At 33.9% G+C, this 23,830-nt stretch overlaps 1 protein-coding gene across 5 annotated transcripts in view; it reads left to right on the top strand.

The window, feature by feature from the left end:
- The window catches only part of PTBP2 (polypyrimidine tract binding protein 2), an 83,824-nt gene that overhangs the window by 43,478 nt on the left and 16,516 nt on the right, over positions 1-23,830 (top strand). For all 5 annotated transcript variants that reach the window (XM_039228445.1, XM_039228444.1, XM_039228443.1 and 2 more), the window contains exons 4-8: positions 3,283-3,455; positions 4,540-4,683; positions 10,463-10,627; positions 10,715-10,825; positions 17,304-17,499. In XM_039228445.1, the coding sequence (XP_039084376.1) occupies positions 3,283-3,455; positions 4,540-4,683; positions 10,463-10,627; positions 10,715-10,825; positions 17,304-17,499 (789 nt within the window). The remainder of the gene's footprint in view (positions 1-3,282; positions 3,456-4,539; positions 4,684-10,462; positions 10,628-10,714; positions 10,826-17,303; positions 17,500-23,830) is intronic.

Raw genomic sequence — 23,830 nt, 5'->3', positions numbered from 1 at the left:
CTGCTACTCTCCCCTCCCCTCGCCTGCCAGCCTTCAGACTGTGGTTCTGCTCCTTAGCAGTTCTGCTGGAGGGATGGGCAAGGGCATAGGGAAAGTTCCAGAATGCAGACAGGTTTCTTCGGCTCATCTTGGCAGCTCTGATGAAAGCCACGTTGCAGGGGGGGGGAGGGGCAGGGTGGAGAAGACTGATAAAAGGTGAATGAATATGGTCACTTTAAATTTGGCAGAGAAGTATTCAAATAGAAACAGTTTTTACAAATTTTTACATATTATTTATTTCAAGTTTGAGAAGAACATCTTAAGCAAAAGGCTTTAAGAAAGCCAAATAATATAGGATATGGAAAATAATATGATTAAAGATTTCTGCAATTTATATACAACCTGTATGCCTAAATACAAGTATTACTATATTGTTGCCTAAGTTCTTAGAAATCATTTTAATTACTGGCTTTACATACACAAACCAAAAGTTTTTGGATTTACTCGGGGAGTGGAAGGGAATAGATCATGGAAAGAAGTTCAGATTGTTGTCTTTGCCTTTGAAAAATCCTAGACCTGTAACCCAGAGAGACCCAATTTTCCTTACTTCTCTATACATTTTCCTGTGCCCTTTTTCTTTTGTAGGGCTGGAGTGTTTTTATGTCTGAAAGTGTGCTTAGTCATATGATTAAAGAAGTCCTTATTTCCCAATTTCATGTTCTTACATTCTCATTATCTAAAATGAAAACTTTGATAATATTTAACACCAAAAATAGGAATATTTAGTACTAAAATATGAATATATAGTATTTGCCTCTTCTAAAACTATAAACTAACTGAGGGAATATCAGAGTGTGATGAAAGTTTAAGTTTTGATGTTACATGGCTTTTGTAAGAAAAGGACAGATCCTCTGTTGGCATTGTATATAATGCGATATTTGTCTTTAGGATCCATATATAGTGTAGTGGGTTAAGACCATAGGCCATAGAGTCATATATCCTGAGTTTCAGTCTTTTTCTATTATTTCCTGTCTTTTACTACTTAGTGTCTGACCTTGGTCGACTTAACTAGCTCTTATCCATAAATGGGATTCTACTGTAGAGTTGTGCAGTGCATGGCATGCAGTTAACTTGCAGAGAATGTTAAATATTGATGTAAAAGAAAAGTAGCTTCAAAAAAAACAGGTTAATTATTTTCTTTGACTTTCAAAATGATTCCACCCTTCTGTATTATTTAGCTGTTTTCACACTGTCCAGAAATTATCTAACACAAATCCAAAACAATAAAATATTCTATTTTCTTTATAATAGGAAAATGCAGGCTATTACCTTTTGGGGGTCATATTCTAAAAATAATTTGAAAAGGCAAGCTTTTATGTATGCAGTAATACACATTATCTTTATTGTGATGTATTTTTCTTGTCTTTTTCCCCCCAGAAGAAGGACAGACTAAATTAGGAAAAACTGAAATTTACTGATACCATAACCTATAACTCACGGGGCTCTAGTTTGGATTATGAGGTATTCATTCTTGTTATTCCAGCCAACGAACGAACAGGAACAAAAATTATCAGGATTCTGTACTCAGTTTGCTCTGTCAAGAAAAGGCTTTAGTCTTACATAAGAGTATGTTTGTATGCCAATTACAAGTCTTAAAGTATATATGTATTCTTAAATTCCTGCTTTATTTACATTTTCAGCTAACAGACCCAGTCATTATTTTGTTTAGTAAAATACCACGAAACAAAATTCAGCCTCTTTCTTTTTTCAGATATGTTCAGATGCTTGTGTATGTACAGATCTTCCTTAGTTATGAAATGAAGTGTAGAGGGCTTCCTTTAGTTTTTCATATTTCTGGAGTGATTAAGAGCTAGCCAGCAAGATTTTCATGGTAATATATCCAGAGGGCAGAGCCTATTACTCTTCTGTACAAAACCATCCAAGGGGGATTTCTAAAGGCATTGGCTGGCCATTCCTGTACATAAACATCAGTAAAGCTCTTAGAGTAAAATATGACTTAAATTTAACTTAACAAGTTAATTATCAAGTGAGTTCACATATTATTTCCTCGAGATTACTTCTTTGATCATCCAATATAGTCACTATCATAGCACTAAATCACTATAAGGGATTATTTTGTTCATGTACTAGTTAGTCCACCTCTCCCACTAGACTGTCAGAGAGCATTGGGGATCTTACTGATCATTTTGTTCACTGTTGTATCCCCCAGAGCCTCAAACAGTGCCAAACATGTTCTTAATACTTAGTAACTCTTAACAAATCAATGTGTAAATGAATTTTAGAGCTCTTAGAGATCAAGCTTAGAATTTTATAGATACTGTTGAAAATATATACACACACAGCACACACACATAATGTTTATGGATAGTGTTGATTTGGGGAGTACCATGAAGTATCTAAAATTATACACAAGTGGAGTATACATACATATTTCTCAGTGTATTCAGGATCCTTCATTTTAGTTAGTTTCAGAAATATCCTTAGTCTTTAGATGATTAGGAACTACCCATGTGGAATACTGGATACATTGCAAGTTCTTCAATCAGTTTTACATAAAACATCACCTATTTTATTATATCTTTAGTAGGACTTTTATTTTTGGTGAGGCTTTGGAATAAAGGGAGGGAGGTAACTGATTTGTTAGATAAAAATACATCCGTTTATTTTAAAGGTCAGAATAACAGTTAATGAGTGTTGTATTACATAGATGTTGATAGTGACAAAATACTTAGGTGGATTAAGTGGTAATATTAATAAATTAGAAGAGACCCATTGTAGGTCAGCTGTAATGTGGATTGACTGCATAACTGTTTTTACAACATTGTCTTCCTTGATGCCACTTTTTCAGTACAATATTTTCCAAATAAAGCCACTTATAATTTCCTGTCACCCTAATTATTGTTGTCACAATTTTACCTTTTTTTTGGTATTTCTGTTAGTCTGTAATAAGATGATTAAATTGTAAGATAATTGTGTTCTTTCGCCATTGGAAAATTACTTACCAAAATTGCGTTTTAATGTTTTTGCTTGTAATTTGTTACTCCTTACATATATATACTGTTCAGAAACATTTACTGAGTAGTTACCTTAATTGTTAACATAATTTTATTTGATAATAATTGGTGGATATGATTTTTCTCTATTCTTTTAAACGCTTAGTTTTTTAATTTTTAGGAATTATTCAGGTATACTCAGCTATGTTTTTAAGTTCTTTTTTAAACTTTGTTTTGTGGGTTTTTTATACACATGAGGAAAATTAATAAACTATTTAATGTTTTTCAGCCAATGGTAATGATAGTAAAAAATTTAAAGGAGAAGATAAAATGGATGGTGCTCCTTCTCGTGTACTTCATATTCGAAAGTTACCTGGTGAAGTGACAGAAACTGAAGTTATTGCTTTAGGCTTACCTTTCGGTAAGGTGACCAACATCCTTATGCTGAAAGGGAAAAATCAGGTATGCATCTTTCAGGACTGATGAAATTGTTAAGCCCCACAGTATTCAGTATGTGTGAATTAGCTGTCTCCTAATAAAAGGGTAGAATATAGTAGGTCCTAACTTTTCTAAAAGAGTGTAACAAAAGTCTTAAAGACTGACTTTTCGTGGTAATGGTGTTTGGGAAGTTAATAGTAGGGAGCCAAAATGAATGAGTTAATAAGTTTTTAAATTTTGCCTTTTGAATTCACTTTTGGACTAACTGAACAGTTATAATGAGATTCTAATACTTCTAATGAAGTATTTCTTGTATTATGGCTCTAATATCAGAGAAGTGTGGACACTAGTAGCATATTCTACTTTAAGCTTACTTAAGCTTCTACTTTAAGCTAAGCTCATGGAAATGTTAATCTGATAGCATTAGGAGAAAATAGTCATTAGTCCTAGATATTCTTCATTTAATAAATGTACCTGTGGCAGAGGGGCCCAGGCATATTAAAATTTTGTTTTAAAATTTCTAATGATAGGGGTGCCTGGGTGGCTCAGTTGGTTAAGCATCTGACTTCAGCTTAAGTTATGATCTCCTGGTCTGTGTGTTTGAGCCCTGCATCAGCTCCGTGCTGACAGCTCAGAGCTTGGAGCCTGCTTCCGATTCTGTGATACCTCTCTCTAGAGCTGTCACCCTCCCACTCATGCTCTGTCTTTCTGTCTCAAAAATAAAATAAAACATTAAAAAAAATTAAAAGATTTCTAATGATATAATTTAGAAGAACTTGTGAAATTTAACATTCTCTCTCACTAATCTGACATTTCATTCTTAATTTTTTTCTTGGTCTCTCAAGTTATACTGCTTTAAAAATGACTGAGATTTCTTATGTTCTAAGAGTAGTAAAAATCTGATATTAGAAAATGTTTAGATTTTATTTTCTTTAGCTTTTGTTGGGGGGACATTTGTGGTATATGGAAAATAAGGATAAGTAAGGATAAGTAACTGGGAAGGTATAGTCTAGATACTGATTTTTCTCAGCTGAATGTATTACACAGATATTGAAGTTTATTTGAATATCATTCATGGTATTAAAATATTTGCTTTTTAAATTTTCAGGCATTTTTGGAACTAGCAACAGAGGAAGCCGCTATTACTATGGTCAATTACTATTCTGCTGTGACACCTCATCTCCGTAACCAACCAATTTATATCCAGTACTCCAATCACAAAGAACTAAAAACAGATAATACATTAAACCAAGTGAGTATGTGTAGGTACATAAATAAAATGGCCTAGGATATATTAAGAATCTCACACATATTAACAGAAAGTAAAAATTTTTAACCATTCAAAAGACATGGGCATTTTCTTGTTATTTTAAAGGCATTTTCTTATAATATGTCCCTAAGTATTAAATATTATGTTACTTTACAAAAAGTATGTGAAGTCTATAATTTGCATGTTTTAAATTGGTACTTGATGAATTAAATAATTTTTTTTTCTAGTCAAAATGTTCATTTTCATGTTACAAGTTCAAATTTTTGTGTGGAAACATCGTAATGAGATTGGGCTTACTATTAGCATAAACCATAAGGCTCTCTTGCTTAGAGTTTTAAGGTATGGTGTTCAATACTTTTAGTTATTTGACTCTTGATAGGTTTTAACTTTCTTATGGAAATATTTTTATTGAAGATGTGTGAATGGTTTTCTGGTGGAGGGGTGAGGGGAGGTGTTTGGGAATGTAAGAATTGAGAATATATGAATATATAGATTTTTTAAAAAATGTGATGTAGAAAATAATTATTTAAAATCAATATATATTTTTTAAATAGTATAGGAATGATTTTAAACCTAAATACATAGCATTGAAAGAATGGTCTAAAAACTTTATCTCTTTTAATACAGTTTTTAGCTAATTATATCTTTTGTATTTCAGTCAAATACAAACCATATCTGTCTCTTTGTCTTACTGAAAATGTAATGGGAAATAATCCCTCATAGATTTTGAACCTTCATAAAAACTGACCTTTCCAGATCATTTTGATAGTTTATAAATAAAATAAGTACTTAAAACTTTTTGTCTAAAGGCTGAATTTTCAGCTGGTTTTTTGTTTGTTTTAATTTGGTAATAATCTTCATTCCTTTTGAACCAGAAATTGCACTTCTAGGAATTTATCATGAGGAAATATGCCAAAAGAAGATATTCTATATTTAATTTACTCAGAATTTAAAATAGCATTCAGTATTTCAATTTTATTTATATATTAGTATTTTTTGTAATTCGTGAATGCATTCTCATTTTAAAAGATTCCATTGTGGGGAGCCTGGGTGGCTCAGTGGTTAAGCCTCTGACTTCAGCTCAGGTCATGATCTCGTGGTCTGTGAGCTGGGAGCACAGAGCCTGATGCTGGGCTCGTACCTCTCATGCTCTGTCTCTGTCTCTTAAGTAAATAAATGTTAAAAAAATAATAATAATAATAATTTAAAAAGAAGTAAATAAAAGATTCCATTGCAAGGAACATGAGAAGAATAAAAATAAGGCATCTATAGACAAATGTATGTAAGGGAAGGCGATTTATAATTTTAAATAGGATACATAGGGAAAACCCCATGAAAAAGTTACATTTCAGTGACAAACTTCAAAGTGGTTTGGAAATAAATACACTTATTCTGGCCTGGGTTATTACAGACATAGGGAAGAATCAATGTAAAAGTTGCTTGTGTTGGGGGGAAAATTGTTTTTGCAGCCGTATTTTTAATTTTCAGAAGCCCTTTAATCTTCATTTATAATCCTTTTTAGGTTACAGTTGGTCATGTTTTGTGATTTCACAATTCTTTAAGGATACTACTAATTAACAGGATTTTAAAAATACTTCACTCTAAATTATTTCTTTCTGTGTTAGCTGTTATGTTTATCTTCTGTCCATCTGTCTGTCCTCCTTCCTCCAGTTGTCTTGTGATCTTTAGAATGGACAATTATGTTTTGTTGGACTGGTATGCTTTCCTTTATAGTAAAGTAAAGAGTGTGGGCCCTGAGCTGAGATCCCCTAAATACCAAAGAGGTACTTATGCCGAGCCTGTAAAACTTCCTTTAGAATTTGTTTCTTTTAAGGGGAACATTTTGTTGTTGTTTTTTAATGGTAAGGGAGAGAGAGGATGGGCAGATGGGAGAAAGAGGAATTTGTTCGTTACCCAGACTTTCCATTAACCCTTTTATTTCTATGTTCACTAAGTATTTTGTACCATTTGTTTCCATTTATTTTCTGTATTCCAGGAATTTTGATAAAATATTCTCAGCTAATGATGACATTCTCTCTGTTTCAGTTTATTCCATTTTTTATTAATTTATAGGCATTTTTATTAAGTTTTTTTATTTTAATTCCAGTGTAGTTAACATTCAGTGTTATATTAGTTTTAGGTGTACAATATAGTGATTCAGCAATTCTGTATGTTACTCAGTGCTCATTATGTTAAGTGTACTCTTTAAGCCCCATCACCTCACTTATAGGCATTTTCGTGGGCTTTCATAAATAGAAGAGAGGCCAATAAATATGAGTCAACCATGAGTTCTTGCATGATCCTTCATCAAGTTACCAAGTCTTATCAATTCAGTCTTGTTGCTGTCTGCCTATTTTTCGTCATATTTCTTGCTACTTTAATAGCTCAGACACAATTACCTCTTGGCTGTATTCTAACAGCTCTCTTAATGCTCTACTGTTTCACTTTCCCCTCTTGAATTCTTTCTCCCTAGTACTTCTCCCTCTCCACTCCCTCTCTCCTTCTCCTTTACTTCCCTTTCTCCTTTACTTCCCCCTTTCCCCTTCCTTCCACCCCACCCCATCCCTCTCTCTAAATATATGTTGATATATATGTATCTTTTTTTAAATAGTTGGTTTATTTATTTTGTGAGTGTTAGAGAATGGGTGCAAGCAGAATGGGTTAGAGAGAGAGAGGGGAAGAAAGAGAATCTCAAACAGGCTCCACACTGGCAGTACAGAGCCCCACTCTGGGGGGCTCTAACTCACAAACTGTGTGATAATGACCTAAGACAAGATCAAGAGTCAGTTACTTAACCACCTGAGCCACCCACATGCCCCTAAGTATGCATATGTCTTTGTAAAACAAACAAATCCGATTGTAGTTACTCTCCTGCAGCCACATCCTTTTTTTGCTCAGGATAAAGGCCTTCAGAAGAGATGGCTACCATTTCTGTCTTAATGGCTGTATATTTGCCTCTACCCTAAAGTAATTGTAAATCCTCCACCTTGGCATGCTTTCTCTCATGTCTAGTCTTTTGAGGCCACTGTGTTTCTGTGATGTCAGCCTTGCCTGGAATATTAAGGCCTGCCTGTCCTTGTGCCGCTTTTCCAACGCACACTTCCCATGGCCTTCCCGTGGCCGATTGTTAAACATCTTCAGGTCTCCCCTTAGTTTCCTCTAGAAAGCTATCTTTTGATCCACAAAGAGTGGATGAGGTTTGCATTAAGAAACTTTGACACCCATGCCTCGGTGGCTCAGTCAGTTAAGCATCCAACTCTTGGTTTTGGCTCAGAACAAGATCTCACAGTTCGTAAGTTCAAGCCCCACTTTGGGCTTTGCACTGCCGGTGGAGAGCCTGCTTGAGATTCTCTCCCTCTCTCTTTGCCTTTTCCCTGCTAGCGTGTGCATGTGTGCACTCTTTCTCCCAGCCCCCCCCCCCCCCCCCCCCCCGGTCTCTGTCTCTGTCTGTCTGTCTGTCTGTCTGTCTCAGAATAAATAAATTAAAAAAAAAGAAACATAAATTAAAATCACAGTAAGCTACTACCATGTACTTTCAGATTGGCTATAATTAAGATGTGTAATGCCAAATGGTAACAGGGTAGGGAAGCTGGAACTTTTATATATATATATATATATATATATATATATACACATGATAGGAATGTAAATTCATAGAATCATGTTTAAAAATTGAAATATGTAGTAAAGCTGAGCATATACATAATCTTTGTCTTAGTAAATCTATCCTAGGTGTACACCTGAGAAAATACATAATATGTGCATCAGAAGATATATATGAGAAAATTTATGAAACACTAATACATAATAGTCCCAAACTGGAGTTGATCTATATGTTCAGAACCAGTAGAATATGTTGTGGCATATTCATTTGTTGGAATTTCTTAGAATACAAAAAGAATGATTAAGCTACTGATAATTTGCAAAACATGGATGTGCATAATAAAAGTAACATTTATTGAAAGAAGCCAGACTAAAGTAGAACACATATTATATGATGCCAGGTATTTAACTGGGAGAAAGCATGAAGTGTGGCTTCTAGAGTTTTGATAATGTTCTATTTTTATCTAGTCATTTTACAGATATATTCAGTTTGTGATGTTTTATTGAGCTGTATACACTTAGGATTTATGTCCTTTTATGTGTATATGTAGTAGTTCATTAAGTTCAATTAAAAATCTGTGTTGGCAAGCCAACTGTGTTTCATCAATTTAAAAAATATGGAAAGTTATTTGTTAATGATAGTGGAAAACCTAATTGTTAAGCTAAAATGGAGAAAAGTGAGTAGTACTGGGGAAAAAAGTACGTAATAGACATATCACACACACACACACACACACACACACACACACACACACACACGGTATATGGAAGGGTACCGTACCACAATAATATTGGGAAGGAATAGATATGGGAAAGGATACAGAGTAACAGGGTTGCAGAGGAAATATTGAACCTTTTGTACCATTTGGATAGTATACCATGATCATGTGATTCCTATTTTAAAAAGACATTCCATTATTTGAAATAGGATGTGTTAGTGTTACTATTTTCCTAAGTTGTGATGTTTTCATGCTTGTAATAACATAAATATATGTAAGGACATGCTTTACTAGTGAAGGAAGTAATACTGCAATAACACCACTTAAAATATTTCAAGTCACTTCAGCCAATATATAAATCTGTAGGTTGTATTATTTAATTAGCCTTTAAATAATGAGATTTGACCAGATGGGCATGTGGTCTTTTTGAATTCCATACTGTGTGATCTCCTGATTATGGGACATTTCAGGAAAATGACTTTCTTTTTTGTTTCCAGCTTTACTGAAATAAAAATTGATATATTATGTAAGTTTAAGGTATATACTGTGTTGATTTGATACAGTTACTTATTGCAGAATGATTTCTACCATAGTATATGTGCTGTCAAAATGACCATTTTTGTTTACTCTCATTAGTGTTCTAATTCTTTTGTGTTCGTTTTCCTTTTCATTTATCATTTATCATGCTCAGTTTATATTCCTTTTCATCTGCCAATGTAGCTTTTTCAAACTGTAAAGCAATGTAGTAGTATTTGTTACTGTTGTTTAACAATTATTTGCCTTTATATAGGTTTTTTGACCCCAGGTAAGTAGAAATATTATTTCCTCATTGGTGAATCTGACATAGTATGTATATTTTTTCACATTTTAAAATCTCAGAAAATAAGATGGATCTTAAGAGTAGTTGATCTGTCCTGGTTTAATTAGTAGTATTTTAGGAGTTATGCTAGTATGAAAAAGACTTCACATGTATTCTGAATATTCCTCCTTTAAGATTGTATTAGAAATAATAAGCCATATGGGAGTTCTTTTGGCTAATATGGTAATCGCCTTGCTGAGGTTTACTGACTGGGTTCCTTTTTTATGGAGTGAATGATATAAAGTGGAAGTTTTATTGTTCTCTAAAAGTTTCTGTTTAAAACATTTTCTGATGATATGAATCTGCCAAACTATATTTGTTCTTTTGAAAGTAAATTACATTGCCTGTCTTTGCTTTTTCAATTATCTAGGTCCTAAACCTTAGATAATTGTTTTGAAATAAATACTAGTAGATAGAATACTTGAATTATGGTAGGTGCTTCAAAGTATTTATTGAATGATTATTAAATGTTGTTTAATCTGTAAGTGTTGTAGAAAAAAATGAACTAATAGTGTAACATGTAGCAAAGTGTAAGTGAAAATACGGAGTGTTTCTGAAGTGCTTATCTTTTAATTTTCAGCGTGCTCAAGCAGTTCTTCAAGCTGTGACAGCTGTCCAGACAGCAAATACTCCTCTTAGTGGCACCACAGTTAGTGAGAGTGCAGTGACTCCAGCCCAGAGTCCAGTGCTTAGAATAATTATTGACAATATGTACTACCCTGTAACACTTGATGTTCTTCACCAAGTAAGTTTAATTTTTGTGTTTACCTATAAATTGTAGAAATAAAGATAGCAGTAGATAAATAATATTTTCATTTTAATGTTTTAACAGATATTTTCAAAGTTTGGTGCTGTATTGAAGATAATCACATTTACAAAAAATAACCAGTTTCAAGCTCTTCTCCAGTATGGTGATCCAGTAAATGCTCAACAAGCAAAACTAGTAAGTCTTGAGCTTGCTTTTTGTTTTGTTTTGTTTTGTTTTATTTTATCTTTTTGAGATAGTGATTTTTTCAGTGGTGGGTCCACATAAACACATATATTGCTGGTGTTACTAATACAGACATAACTTGGCAACACCATATAGCATTATAGATGGCACAAATTGGTGTCATTTAGATACAATTAGAAAAGCTTAGTATTTGTGATAGAAAGAAATGTTTATTTTTAAGGATAGTTCTATCTGTGGTTATCTATAAAATTGACTTATGTTATTTTCCAATTTTGATTTAGGTCCAAAGTTTTATGCTCTTGAGAATATGGCAGGATTATATTGTGCATGAACACCAGTAAAGATTTTGCGTGTTTTACAGTTTCAGAGTGATTCATTTAGCTATCAAGACAGTTTGGCTAAAATAATCACACGTGTGGTTCAGATGTTATGATAGGCTCTCATATATACGACAGTATATTTAATACTCTTTTCAAAGACTTATTTTTTAAAGACCACTTTTTTGAATAGATTCCTGGTCTACTTTTTATTCACATCACTTATGTTTTTTTGTTGTTATATAGAGAGGATAAGAAACTATTAAAAGAAGTAAAATATCTTCCCATATCATGACCACTGTTTGAAAACTGCATACCATATCTTTGCTACTAACTGCCTTAATCTTCTGTTTTTGTATCTCATTTAAATCTACCCTTGCTCCAGCTCTTTCATGTCTTGTGCCATATTATCTCATTGTGATTATTATTCCATTGTTAAACCATTAAACATTCATTATTAAACCATTGCATCAACTGTCTTTACTTATCTTCCCTTACCTTCTGTCTTACCTCTTTTTCTCCCTTTTACTCATACTTTGAAATAAGTCTGTAATTATGGTCTGTGATACTTCAGTGCTTCCTGCAGATCAAGATAGATTGTATGGAAGCCAAGACCATTTTTGACTGTTTCATTGTGTTTCCAACTTCAGTATGTCATTTGGGGAGCAAAAATAGCTTCAAGCATTTTTGCTATACCACTAATATTAGCATAATTGAAGTGTTTACCGAGTGCTGTTATCTCATTTTTTCCTAATATTTCATGTGGTCAACAGAACAGGGATTGACTCTTGTGTTACAAGTGGATGCTAATATTTAAAGATGTAAATTACTTACAATGCGCACTATACGTAGGTAGACATATTTCAGTCTAGTTTTCTCCAGTATGTTGCTACTCACTGGTTCTGAAGTTACGTGATCTAATCTTATTATATTTTCCTTTTCAGGCATACATTAACACTTGGAATTCTTTTTTTCCAAAAATACTGATTTCTCTTTACATGCCCCTGCCCTCTAACTTTGGATATATTTTATATTTAAAGAGTAACCAAAATCCATGTGGTATGAGGTTTGATCAGAAAATCTAGAAGCCATAATCTTTATGGCACTTTTCACAGCTTCCAAATATTTAAGTATAGTCCATATTTTTCTTAATGTGGAATTTTTTGGTCATCCCTTCTGATGCAAAGGAAAGAGTATTTGGTAAAAGGCAATGGAATAGTATTTGATTTGGAATTATACTATACTTGGAGTATAATTCAGTGGGGAAAGTAGTTTATATGTTTTGTCTGAAGTAATCTATTCGTAGACCTAACAAAAGATTGTACTTTAATTATGCTATCAGATAATTGAAGTTTTAAATTTAACCAGTCTTCTGTGTACAGAGAGTAAGCATCAGGTATTTGTGAGTGTTAAACTCAGATTTTCTTTACAAAGATCTACAATTTTAAATTATGAGGGAGTCATTAGGTAATTATTTAATATTCACCATTAACTATTCTGGTCTCTGAACTGAACTTCATTTCACTTATTAGAGAAGGTAAAAAGAGTTCATTTCCCAAACTTGCTTGCCCCATTATCTTGTAATACAGATCCCTTGTTATAACATCTACTTTTGGTGACTCTAGTAATCTTTCTTCTTTCTTGTATCCAGACTGAGTATACCTAGAGAATATACTATGATGTAGCAGTTGTTACCAGTTGAAATTCATCAACATTAATTACGAATAGGCCTCCTACTCTGCTTGACAAATGTCACCACATTTCTCCAGCATTCCCATTTTTCACAAAGACTATATCAGAAAATTCTCAGTCTACCAAGTCTCTCGTCACTCCTTATGACCTTATTCTCAGAAAAAATAGAAAGTATCAGATAGAAACTCAGGTCAGCTTTTCTCACAAAATCCGCTTACACCATGCCTATTATTCTCTTCTGATAAAAGGCATTGATAGCTTTAGGACAAGTAAACACCAGATCCTGTCTTCTTCGGCCCTTCAGGAGACTTTGCGCTGTCTGTCATCCCTTCTTCTTCTTATATTTTTCTCTGTGTTGGCTACTTGTCACCAGTGTCACAAGCATCAATAAATTTCTCTCATTTTGAGTGAATTTACCCTGAACTCCACATATCAATCACCCTTTCTTGTCCTTTTGCATTTATATTTGTAGCCAGACCTACTAAATAAGCTCTCTTTGTTTGCTGTTTATACTTCTCCCCTTTTTATTTCTTTTTTTTTTTTTTTTTTAAATGTTTTATTTATTTCTAGGAGAGAGAGAGAGACAGCGTCAACAGGTGAGGGTCAGAGAGAGAGGGAGTCACAGACTGAAACAGGCTCCAGGCTCTGAGCTGGCAGTCAGCACAGAGCCCGACGCGGGGCTCGAACCCACGAACCGCGAGATCATGACCCAAGCGAAAGTCGGACGCTTAACCGACTAAGCCACCCAGGCGCCCCTCCCCTTTTTATTTCTTTACTTAGTGTATAATTTGGTTTCAGCCCCAATTTACCCAAATTGTTCTTCCCAGTGTCCCCAGGATCACTACAGTAGCTGAATCTCACTAGCGTTATTCGGTCTTTATTGTCCTTACCCTCTAAGTATATTTAATTCCGTGTGAGCCATTCTCTTTCTTAAAATCTCTTCTCCTGGTCTCTAACACTTCTCGCCTAGAAATAGTCCACCTGTCTGTGTCTCATCATATCCTTTCCCGTATGCCTGGGGACTTCACCAGTTCCCCACAGCTCAGTCTTACCTTCATGATTCTGACAGTGCCCACATGGCTCTTTCTAGTTTAGATCTCTTCTGAGAGACCCAGACTAGGAACGTAGTGGACCATTAGCACCTTCAAACTTAGTGTGTTCAGTTCAACTCCTGTCACCTACCCATTCAGCCTTTCCCCCACAAAAAGCAAGCCTTCTTTCACCTGTGGTGTTCCCTATGTCATTAAAAAGCTCAGGGTATCAAATTCCATGTCACTAACAGGCCAGAAAACATGGTTTTTATTCCTCTTCCTTTCATCCTATCACCAAGCCTTACTGATTCTCATCCTAAATTTCTGTTGAATCTGTCCTTTTGTCTCCCAGCTCTCTTGCCACCACCCTGGTTGAAACCAGGTGTTATTCATAGTGCTGGTCTTTGGTGCCACCAGGAGCTTTTGCCAAAATACAAGTCAGCATACTTCTAGTAGTGTGTTTAGTGTGCTGTTGATACAGATTCTGAGACACATACCTTTTCGTGCAGTGCTTTGGGCTGCTAGTTCCTGAATCCCAGGCCTTCTGACTCACCACTTTGACTTCTTCCCCTACATGTATTTTTCTACAGACTACTAAGGATGATCTCAACATAAAGTCATATTACTTCCATTCTCAGTGCCCTTTAGTGACTGAATTTGTCTTTAGTATAAAGTCCTCAGTCTTTAACATGGCTTACAAAACTCTAACTCAGCCCTCATTGCTTTCCAATCTCATCTCCCCTCTTAACTAAATAGGATTTTTTAAAAAAAGTTTCATTTTATTTATTTTAGACAGTGTGTATGGTAGGGGTTGGGGGAAGTTGGGCAGAGGAGGAGAGTGAGAATCGCAAGCAGGCTCCATGCTCAGCATAGAGCCTGACATGGAGCTCAATTCCACGACCCTGGGATCATGACCCAAGCTGCAATCGAGTTGGACACTCAAGTAACTGAGCCACCCAGGCGCCCCAACTACTTTGGACTTTCTAGAATACCTTACATATGCTCTATTTTCTCTGATTTCTCAGGTTTAGAGCTTGATGTTTCATTTGCTTCTTCTGCTTTCTCTCTTTTTATGTCTGCCTCTACCTATCTTCCTCTTTCAGGTTTAGAAGTATCAGAGAGGTCTTCCATAAACTTCCAGCTACATCACATCTCCTCGTTTATTAGTTCTCACTACCACACATCAAATTTGTAATTATTTGTGAGATGTCTGTATTTTTTTTTAATGTTTATTTTATTTTTGAGAGAGAGACAGAGCGTGAGCAGGGGAGGAGTAGAGAGAGAGAGGGAGACACAGAAATCTGAAGTAGGCTCCAGGCTCTGAGCTGTCAGCACAGAGCCTGACGCAGGGCTCGAACTCACAAACTGCAAGATCATGACCTGAGCCGAAGTTGGCTGCTTAACCAGCTGAGCCACCCAGGCATCCCTGTATTTTCTTTTACTGTAAGTTATGTAAGAGTGGTGGCTTTTCTATTTTGGTCTCTGCTGTTTTCCTGGAACATAGCACAGTGTATGGCACATTGTAGGTATTAGAACATTCATGCTGTGTCACAGCTCTCCGAGCACTTGCTGGGAGCAGCACCTGCTGTGCTACAGATCTCTTCTGTTTTACAGTCATCCTTGTATATCTCAGTATACTATAAAATGAGTTCGTTTTGAACTTTGTAATTCAGTTGCTATGTTTTTATACTTGTTAAGACAGTGGAGGTTATATAAAATTACAAAATACAGGTTTAGAAAGAGAATCTTAAGCCTACCTCTCCTTTTCTAGTGACAGTTGTTCCAAATGCATGAGAGATGAAAACTATATCTTCGGCACTGGGAATTCATTTAGCCAGCCAAGTGTACCTTTAGGTTTTGCGGAAGAGAACTTGTTCAAAGTATGGTCCATGGTCCACCCAGGTTCTTGTCATGTAGCTTGTTTATTAAAAAAAAAAAAAAGAAATGGGACTCTTAGGCCGTCATGACCTAAGAAATCATAATCTTTGAGGGGGTGGGAGCCCAGTATGTTTTTGGTTTTTGGTTGCTTGGTTTGTTTGTTTTTGAAAGCTCTGGGAACCAACACACTAAAGGCAGCTCAAGTGATAGAGCCAACCAAACTCTTTTCATATACTAGTTCTGATCTTGGCAGTTATTTTCAGTTAATTGAAAATATTTCCCCCTAGCATTTTGCTTTATAAGAGAATAACCATTCAGAAAAAAACAGATTAACAGTGGAGTATTAGTGAGTGTTGGAGGGAAAAATTCAACAACCTCTTGAATTTGTCCTAAGGTTCATAAATATTTCAGTCCAGTCTCCAGAAGTCTGCCCAAAAAAAAAAAAAAAATGTTGGTCTACTACTAAAACACTAAAGTTCCAGATTTATACATGTAATGGATCTTGGTCTTGATAAACATCAGGCTTAATATCTTGATCTATTATCAGAAGAACTTGTTTCATTTTCATGGTGATTTAGAGAGCTGAACATTTCTTCATTTCTGAACTGTTGTTTTATACAGTAAATGTTTATTCTTCTAATGAAAAATTAACAATATATTTCCTTGTTCTTTAGTTTGTTCTAGGGTTATATCCAGCTGGAGTAGAAAAGGTGATTATATAGGAACAGGAAAAAAAACATAATCATAACAGCGACATGATCTTTTATAAATCACATTGTACTTTCACATGAGAACTTTTGTTTAATCCTCAAAATAACCTGTGAGGATCATGGCAGCCATTACTGGCTCTGTTTTCCAGATTAAGAAAGATCCAGATATTCAGAGAGGTTAAGTAACTTGCTCAATATGACCTAATTGAATGTAGGCTTATAGCTCTAGAGCTCGTATTCTTCTATTCCAGAGCTTTTCTGGGATGATGTTGGATTTTCTAATTCAAGTTATTTTGATTCAGGTTGAACACCTCAAGTTACAGAAATAATAGTTTTTGCCCACTTCATGGGAATTGCTATTATGCATTATAGTGATACTTACTTGGCTTGAGGCACTTTATAAAATGTGTCATCAAACAAAAGTTACCTTGTAAAATTACAACAATTCTTTTCTGAGTATTGCCATCCAGCAAAAAATGTGTATGTATAATAAAATTAAAGTATTATGCAGACTATTACGATATGACTTTGACAGGACTGACAGTATTTTTAATCCTTGTTTGTTTCTTAATTATTTGCAGATTTTTTGAATTAAAAGCATTAGCAAATATGTTTAACTGGTTGTATTTTAGATTTAAGTAGCACTTTCTATTTAAAGAAGATAGTATTTGTGGAAACATACATGGGCAGCTGGATAACAAAGAATGATGCATGATACTTGATCCCTTTCCTGGTGTTTTTTATGTGCCGGTCTTCATTACTGGGTTTTATTGTCAAAATCCTATTTCTTGCTAATTTCAATTTCTTAAGACTGCTGATATACTGTATTCACTTTTTACAGGCCCTAGATGGTCAGAATATTTATAATGCTTGCTGTACACTAAGGATTGATTTTTCCAAACTTGTGAATTTGAATGTAAAATACAACAATGATAAAAGTAGGGATTATACTCGACCTGATCTTCCATCTGGGGATGGACAGCCTGCATTGGACCCAGCTATTGCTGCAGCATTTGCCAAGGAGACCTCTCTCTTAGGTACGATTTTCATTGTCTATACCACTTTTCTTCCATTTTGCCAAATGGGAAAGTGCCTATTAAAACTACAGTAAGTATAAAACATCCCCCATTTTGGAATTCAAGAAATTGTGTTAGGTTATTTTGTTTTGGTTTTGTTTTTTGTTTTTTTTTTAAATATAAGAGACATGAATGCTGTTGGGAGAAAAGCTGAAAGTGTTAATTACAGTTCTATCAGCTATATTCCTTTCACCATCCTCACTTTTTTTCTTTTCTGCCAAAATAAAAGAAGAGCTCTAATAAAGAAATACTGTTGAGTTATTTACATGTTAAACTTGATGACACACTGTCTTGGTCAAAGTCTACGTCTAGAGTCTGTGCATATTCTTTAGTCTTTAGCAATTCTGATGTTCTTTAATTTAGCACTGCACAGAACCAGTGGAGAGTGAAGAGGTGAAACATGTAATGGAATTAGTTATTATGGGTTTTTTCAGTGCATATTATAATTTGTCTCTTAAAAATAATTTAAATGAGGAAGAATTTTCTATAATATTTATTTTGGTATTCACAGTTTCTCTCAATTATTTATATTTCACCTTGTTCTACAATGGATTTGAGTCACCTTACATTTAAAAAATGCAAAAATTTGCAATGTCTAGTTGATGGAGTCAGGCTGAAGATAATAGGGACTGAAGAATAAGGGAATATGTTACTTTGTAAGTAAAATGAGTGATTTATAACAAGATGAAATTTTAGTTTTATTTGCTGTGTTTTGGAAGTTCTTGAAATTTGACATTTGTAAGATTATCTTTAAATCAGAGTGTGTCCATATGGAACCCAAGATTGAGTTACAAACTACAGTTACAGTTACTAACTCTTACAGTTTAGTTTATGTCCCTCAGTCAGAGAAAGCAGATTATAATGAAGTAATCCTTGGAAATATATTTATATTTATTGTGGATATGTAACAATTGTGTTCTTTGTTGTAAGTTGTAATAGAAGTGATACATCTATGAACAGAGACATTCTAATGCACAAGAGAAGCAGTTGATACTTAAATTAATTCTGGTGACTTTAGCCAAAACTGACCCTTTATTCTAATTTTCTAACATACCGAGCACAAGCCATAACTGTCTATCATGCCTTTGAGACATTAGGTTGGTAACGTTTTCTTTTTTCTGAAAGAGTCTCTATCACAGTGTGGACCTACTTTAAGCCTTTATTCCCTCAACTTGGCTTGTTAAATTGATTATTTCATAAAGTACCATTTTTAAAGGTAACAGCAAGTGTCAGACAATGAGTGATACATGATCTTTGCTTATAATCATTACTATAGATTCTTAAATTCTTTACTGATAGAAATGATAGGATTTTACAGAAGAGAAAAAAAAAACAACATTTAGCAAATAGCTTCTAGGTCCTTCTAGGCACTGTACAATCACATTATTTAATCCTTAAAATAACCAAAGTAGATGACATATCGTCTTTGAGAAGTTTAATAATTCACATGGAACTCGCAAAACAATTTAAGGGTAAAATACCAAGAAATTCCAGCTAGTGGCAGGACTATAACAGTCACTTGGACTTTAAAGAGTTTTGTGTGTTTGCCCATTTAGGTATAGTTAGATGTGCCCTCTGAGTGTTTGGATTCTAGGTGGAGCTCTGGTTAGAAGTCACGAAGATTCTTTTAGGAAATTCATTACTGTTTCCTTGTAACCTCATAGCCCTGGTGAAGTTTTTTTTATGTAATAAAACATTTTTCTCAAAAAATATGAAGCCCTGGCATAATTAACTTGTCTTTCTCTGTACTTTCATAATTCGGGTAATGTGTATTTTTGCATTAAAAGCATAGGAGTAAAGTTTACTCTTTAATAAATAAATGTGGCTAGTGTCTTCTCCTTTTCTTTGTTTTGAATATTTTAATATATCTTCATTTCTGCATTCTTGCCTGATAAAAAAGAAAAGGAAATGTTTTGTGGTAGAGATATGTGAATTCGCCTTTTACTAAATGGTTTCATCATTTACCTATTTCAGTGGTTTTGTGTCTTGTTATAACTGGGTTGTTTTTTTAAGTATCACCAGATTATTTTTTGAATGTTAGGGGAGTTACAAGATTCAAAAATCAGATAATAGAATAGACTCTGATAGTTTTGATCATTTATAAGAGGTAACCACTGTTACATTTTTTCTCTTATTTTCTATGTAAATGCGTACTTTTGTGCAAAATTAAAATCATATTGTAGTTTTAAGATATGTTCTATTGTAATTGTTTTATAAGATTTTTTTTTAAAAAGTAATTTTAATACTTTTGAAAGTACCTTTGATGGACAGTCAACCTACTTCTGTACTTTTATTAATATATATGGCAGGCATTGTGACAGATACCCTGTATGTAACTTTTTGTCTTTCAAATTATTTCCTTAAACTAGATTCCTAGAGCTAGAATTACTGAACCAAAAAAAGTGTTAAAGACTCTTGATTCTCACTACATTTCTTTCTAGAAAGGTGATATTAAACTAATATGAATGGTATATGAGGCTGGCCAATCCACTTTTTTCCCTACTAGCATTGAGTATTATTTTTTTGTTTTGCTAGGATATTAATTTGATAGGAGTGTGTCAGATTATTTTAATTTTTTATTATCTTACAAGCTAGCTTGTAATTTTTAAGTGCTTATTAGACACAAGTCTCTGCATTGGTTGTCTTTCTATTGGGATGTACATGCAAAAGGTGTATTAAGGTTATCCATATTTCATATAAGCTGAGTCTTCAAGTTGATTCACAGTATTTTACAGTATCCAGTTTATAGAAAAATTATTTTTAAATAATTTATCTCAATCCAAAGATTCATTCACAGGGCATGAAGTTAATTTTTTCTCTTACACATTGGTGAATATTGTCATGTTTATAAGGAACCACTTACTGTTTTGCCTCTTAGAGTAGCTTTAAGGCACCCTTTATAGCAACATCCAGTATTACTTTAGTAATAAGGTCATGCCCTCTGGAATGGTAACTAAATCTTTTCTGTGTTTATTTGCCTCCAGTGATATTTTAATGTCAGGTGACTGCAACATACAGCAAACTGATATTGATGGGATGGATCCATTTCCTGCTGAGTCTTCCTCAAGTAGTACTTGTTCAAAATGAAATAATTGATAGATCTCTCTTTATTTTAAAGATTCTGTATGAATACAAGTAGGAAATATTTTCTGCAAATATTTAAGGGATTCACTTTACCTCATATAATTTTATATCTAAGGATTTGGCTCAATTTGGAATCAATATTATAAATTTTAATTGGTTTATTTTACATAATGCTTTATTAAGACTAGCGTTTATACTTGGTTTTTCTTTTTCTTTTAGTGCTAGGGATTACAGTGTCTCAGAAAACATACTTCTTTCAAGAAGGGAAACCTAGTGCTTTGTAAATAATTAGAAATCTGACATCGTAAATACGCCACCATAAATCCAGCAGACTATTAGTTATTCACAGGACTATTAGTTATTCACATATTCTACTTCAAAGAACAGGATGACAAAAATCCTTGAGATTATAAATTGAGACGTTGTTACTGTGATCATTTTATCATGTTTAGGAAGTGTATTTAATTTATTATGGGGCGGATCACTTTTAGAAAAATTGCTGGAAGTAATTTTTCATGATCATGTTATCTGCATTTAAAAAACTAGGGAAGATACTGTGTGCAAAGAATACTTTCTTTAGAGCTTTCTATGCATTGTGAGTAGAACAAAGTAATTGTCAGCCATCTCATCATATGGACTTAACAGAAAGGCAACACAAAACTTTTTATGGGGAATCTGTTGATCTTAAAATAATTGATAATTGAGGACAGATATAACAAACATTTGTCATAAAGGTAAATCTGTGTTCTGTAGAACAGTGTCTCTCAAATTATTCTACACGTTGAAATCACCAGGCCCTACCCTTAGACTGAAAATCAGGAGGAGTGTGTCCCGGTAGTTTGTAGGTTTTTAAGATCCCAAGATGGTTTTAGTTTTACTGTGTAGTGAGAGTTGATAAATATAGAGAAAAGTTAGTAATTTTTGGATGCTAAATTTTAGCTTTTTAGCAAAGTTAACAGAATTCTCAAAAGAAATTCTTCATAACTATTGAACAATATATTAATAATAAACAAATAATACTTTGTTTATTCATGCCAAATAAATGTATTTTGGTATTTTTCTGATAGAATGTTGCCTAGCTGTTAAATTTTTCCCTATGTGTTTGTGATGCATAAAATCAACAAGTTTAAAATATTCTTTTAAAGTTACTTTCATTCTGAAAGCTTTTGTTTTATTTTTGAATGGGTTTTTCCCATGATAGTTTTTAAAAACTTTTTACTGTCAAAGATTTCAGTCATCATATACCAATATAGTGAATCCTACATTACATTCCCATCATCTTGTTTCAGTAGTTTCCACACTTGTTTTATCAGTTCATCATTTTTTCTATTGTATTTTGAAGCAGATCCTTGACATCATGTCATGTCATCTCAAACATTACCATGATATCTTTAAAGTAATGACATTTTCTTACCAAACCATAATATGATTATCACACCCATCAAATTTGACAGTGATTTCTTAATGTCATTGAGTACTCAATCCATCTTCAAATTTCCCCAGTTTTATCAAAAAATGTATTTTAAGAGTTGATTTGTTCAGAATAGGATCCTTTGAGAAGCCATAAGTGACATTTGGTTATTTCTCTTAACCCTGTTAATCTGTAGCCGTACTTTCCCTTCATCCCCACCCTCAGGTCCATTGATTTAATGAAGAAACCTAGTTATATTGAGAAAATCTTACAGTCTGGATTGGTGTGACTCTTCTTTGTAGTGTCATCTTAACATGTTCCTCTATCCACTGCATTTTTTAGGTGAACCAGAAGTTAACTACAAAAGCTTGATTAAATTTAGATGCTGTTATTTCTATTTCTCAAGAGTATTCACAAGAACCCTTTATAAGTGGTTTTGTATTTCCTGGTTATCCCACTTTTAGTAATGTTTTAAAATGGATTGTAGTTTAGATGTTATGATCCTTCATTATATTGATCTACTAATGGTTTGAGTATCCTCCAATGATTGCTGCCTTAATCTATCCCATTTGGGGGTTACAGATTTTGCCCCCCCTTCATATTCGTTGAAAATCTTTGTAGAATTTTCCTTTATGAACTAGGGCTGTTTAACTTTGATATGGTTTGTGCTAGACAGTTAAATTCTTGCATCTGTTTACTACTTTTTAGTGGAAGAAATTGATGCCCAGCTTTTGTTTTTTTGTTAATTATTTAAACCAGTTTGTGAATGGGTACAGCCTAGATTCTTCCCAATTTCTGCTTTAAACGTTAGAAACTGTAGGGTGCTTCCTGTTTCTGGTAGTCCCAGAGTGATTTGAGATAATTACCTTAGCCCAGAGGTGAGCAGTTTTATTTATGTAATAATAATTTTTTATTTTGGTCCTAGCTAGTGGCCCAAAAAAGAAAAAGGTGGTGGTGGATAAGGGACTAAGCAGAGCTAATTAAAATTTAAATATGTTTCTCCCAAAAAATAATTCATTGCCCTAAAATAAAGAACCAGGAAGCATTAGTATTTCCTTACTAAATGCCAAAAGAATATAAGTCACTTCTCTTACAGCTACTTATGAGGAAAAAAAGACCCACAGATAAGAGTGTGAGTTGTTTTCTCAAAGGAATAACATCCCTTAGGTGTTCTTGTCCTTGTATCTGTGGGTATGTGCAGTCTGTTTATACTTTTTTAGTATGATTCTATAAGATACGGAGTAAAAGCAAACATCTTTTGTGAAACATTGCAGTATGCTATTGCAGTAGGGTGATGGGGGAAAATTACAGATCCAGACAAACTGAAAATTAATTAGTGTGTAGCAGTGAGCAATAGACCAGTACTCATATGTTTTCTTATATTTAAGTGAAGCCTATGTTTTCCCATGTGTGTGTTCTTAAAATAAGATACTCATTTATTGTCTGTAGATATTATTTAATAGATTTAGGCTGTTACAGTAACCTCCAAAGAGGTGAATGCTGTTTACAAATTCTTGTGGGTTTTTATGTTTGTTTTGTTTGCGCCCTCCCCCCCATCCCCCGCCCCGCCCAAACCATTTAGTAGCCTCGGAGCTGAGGAAGAACAAAATTATCATTTGGTATTTACATGAATTTATAAGGCTACTTACATTTAATTATTTTGACATAGGCCATTAAGTAGACTTTTCTAAAAAGAAATCCTGGTGGAATGGAATCTTTAAGATACTTTATACTAGTTTCTAAGAAGTGGGATCTTTTTGGATGAGTGGTATTGATAGAAGGGATTAGCTGTTTTTT

This window comes from Hyaena hyaena, unplaced genomic scaffold (assembly GCF_003009895.1).
Source record: "Hyaena hyaena isolate Hyena2069 unplaced genomic scaffold, ASM300989v1 scaffold_32, whole genome shotgun sequence".
Classification (NCBI taxonomy): domain Eukaryota; kingdom Metazoa; phylum Chordata; class Mammalia; order Carnivora; family Hyaenidae; genus Hyaena; species Hyaena hyaena.
This window is presented reverse-complemented; position numbering and strand designations above follow the sequence as displayed.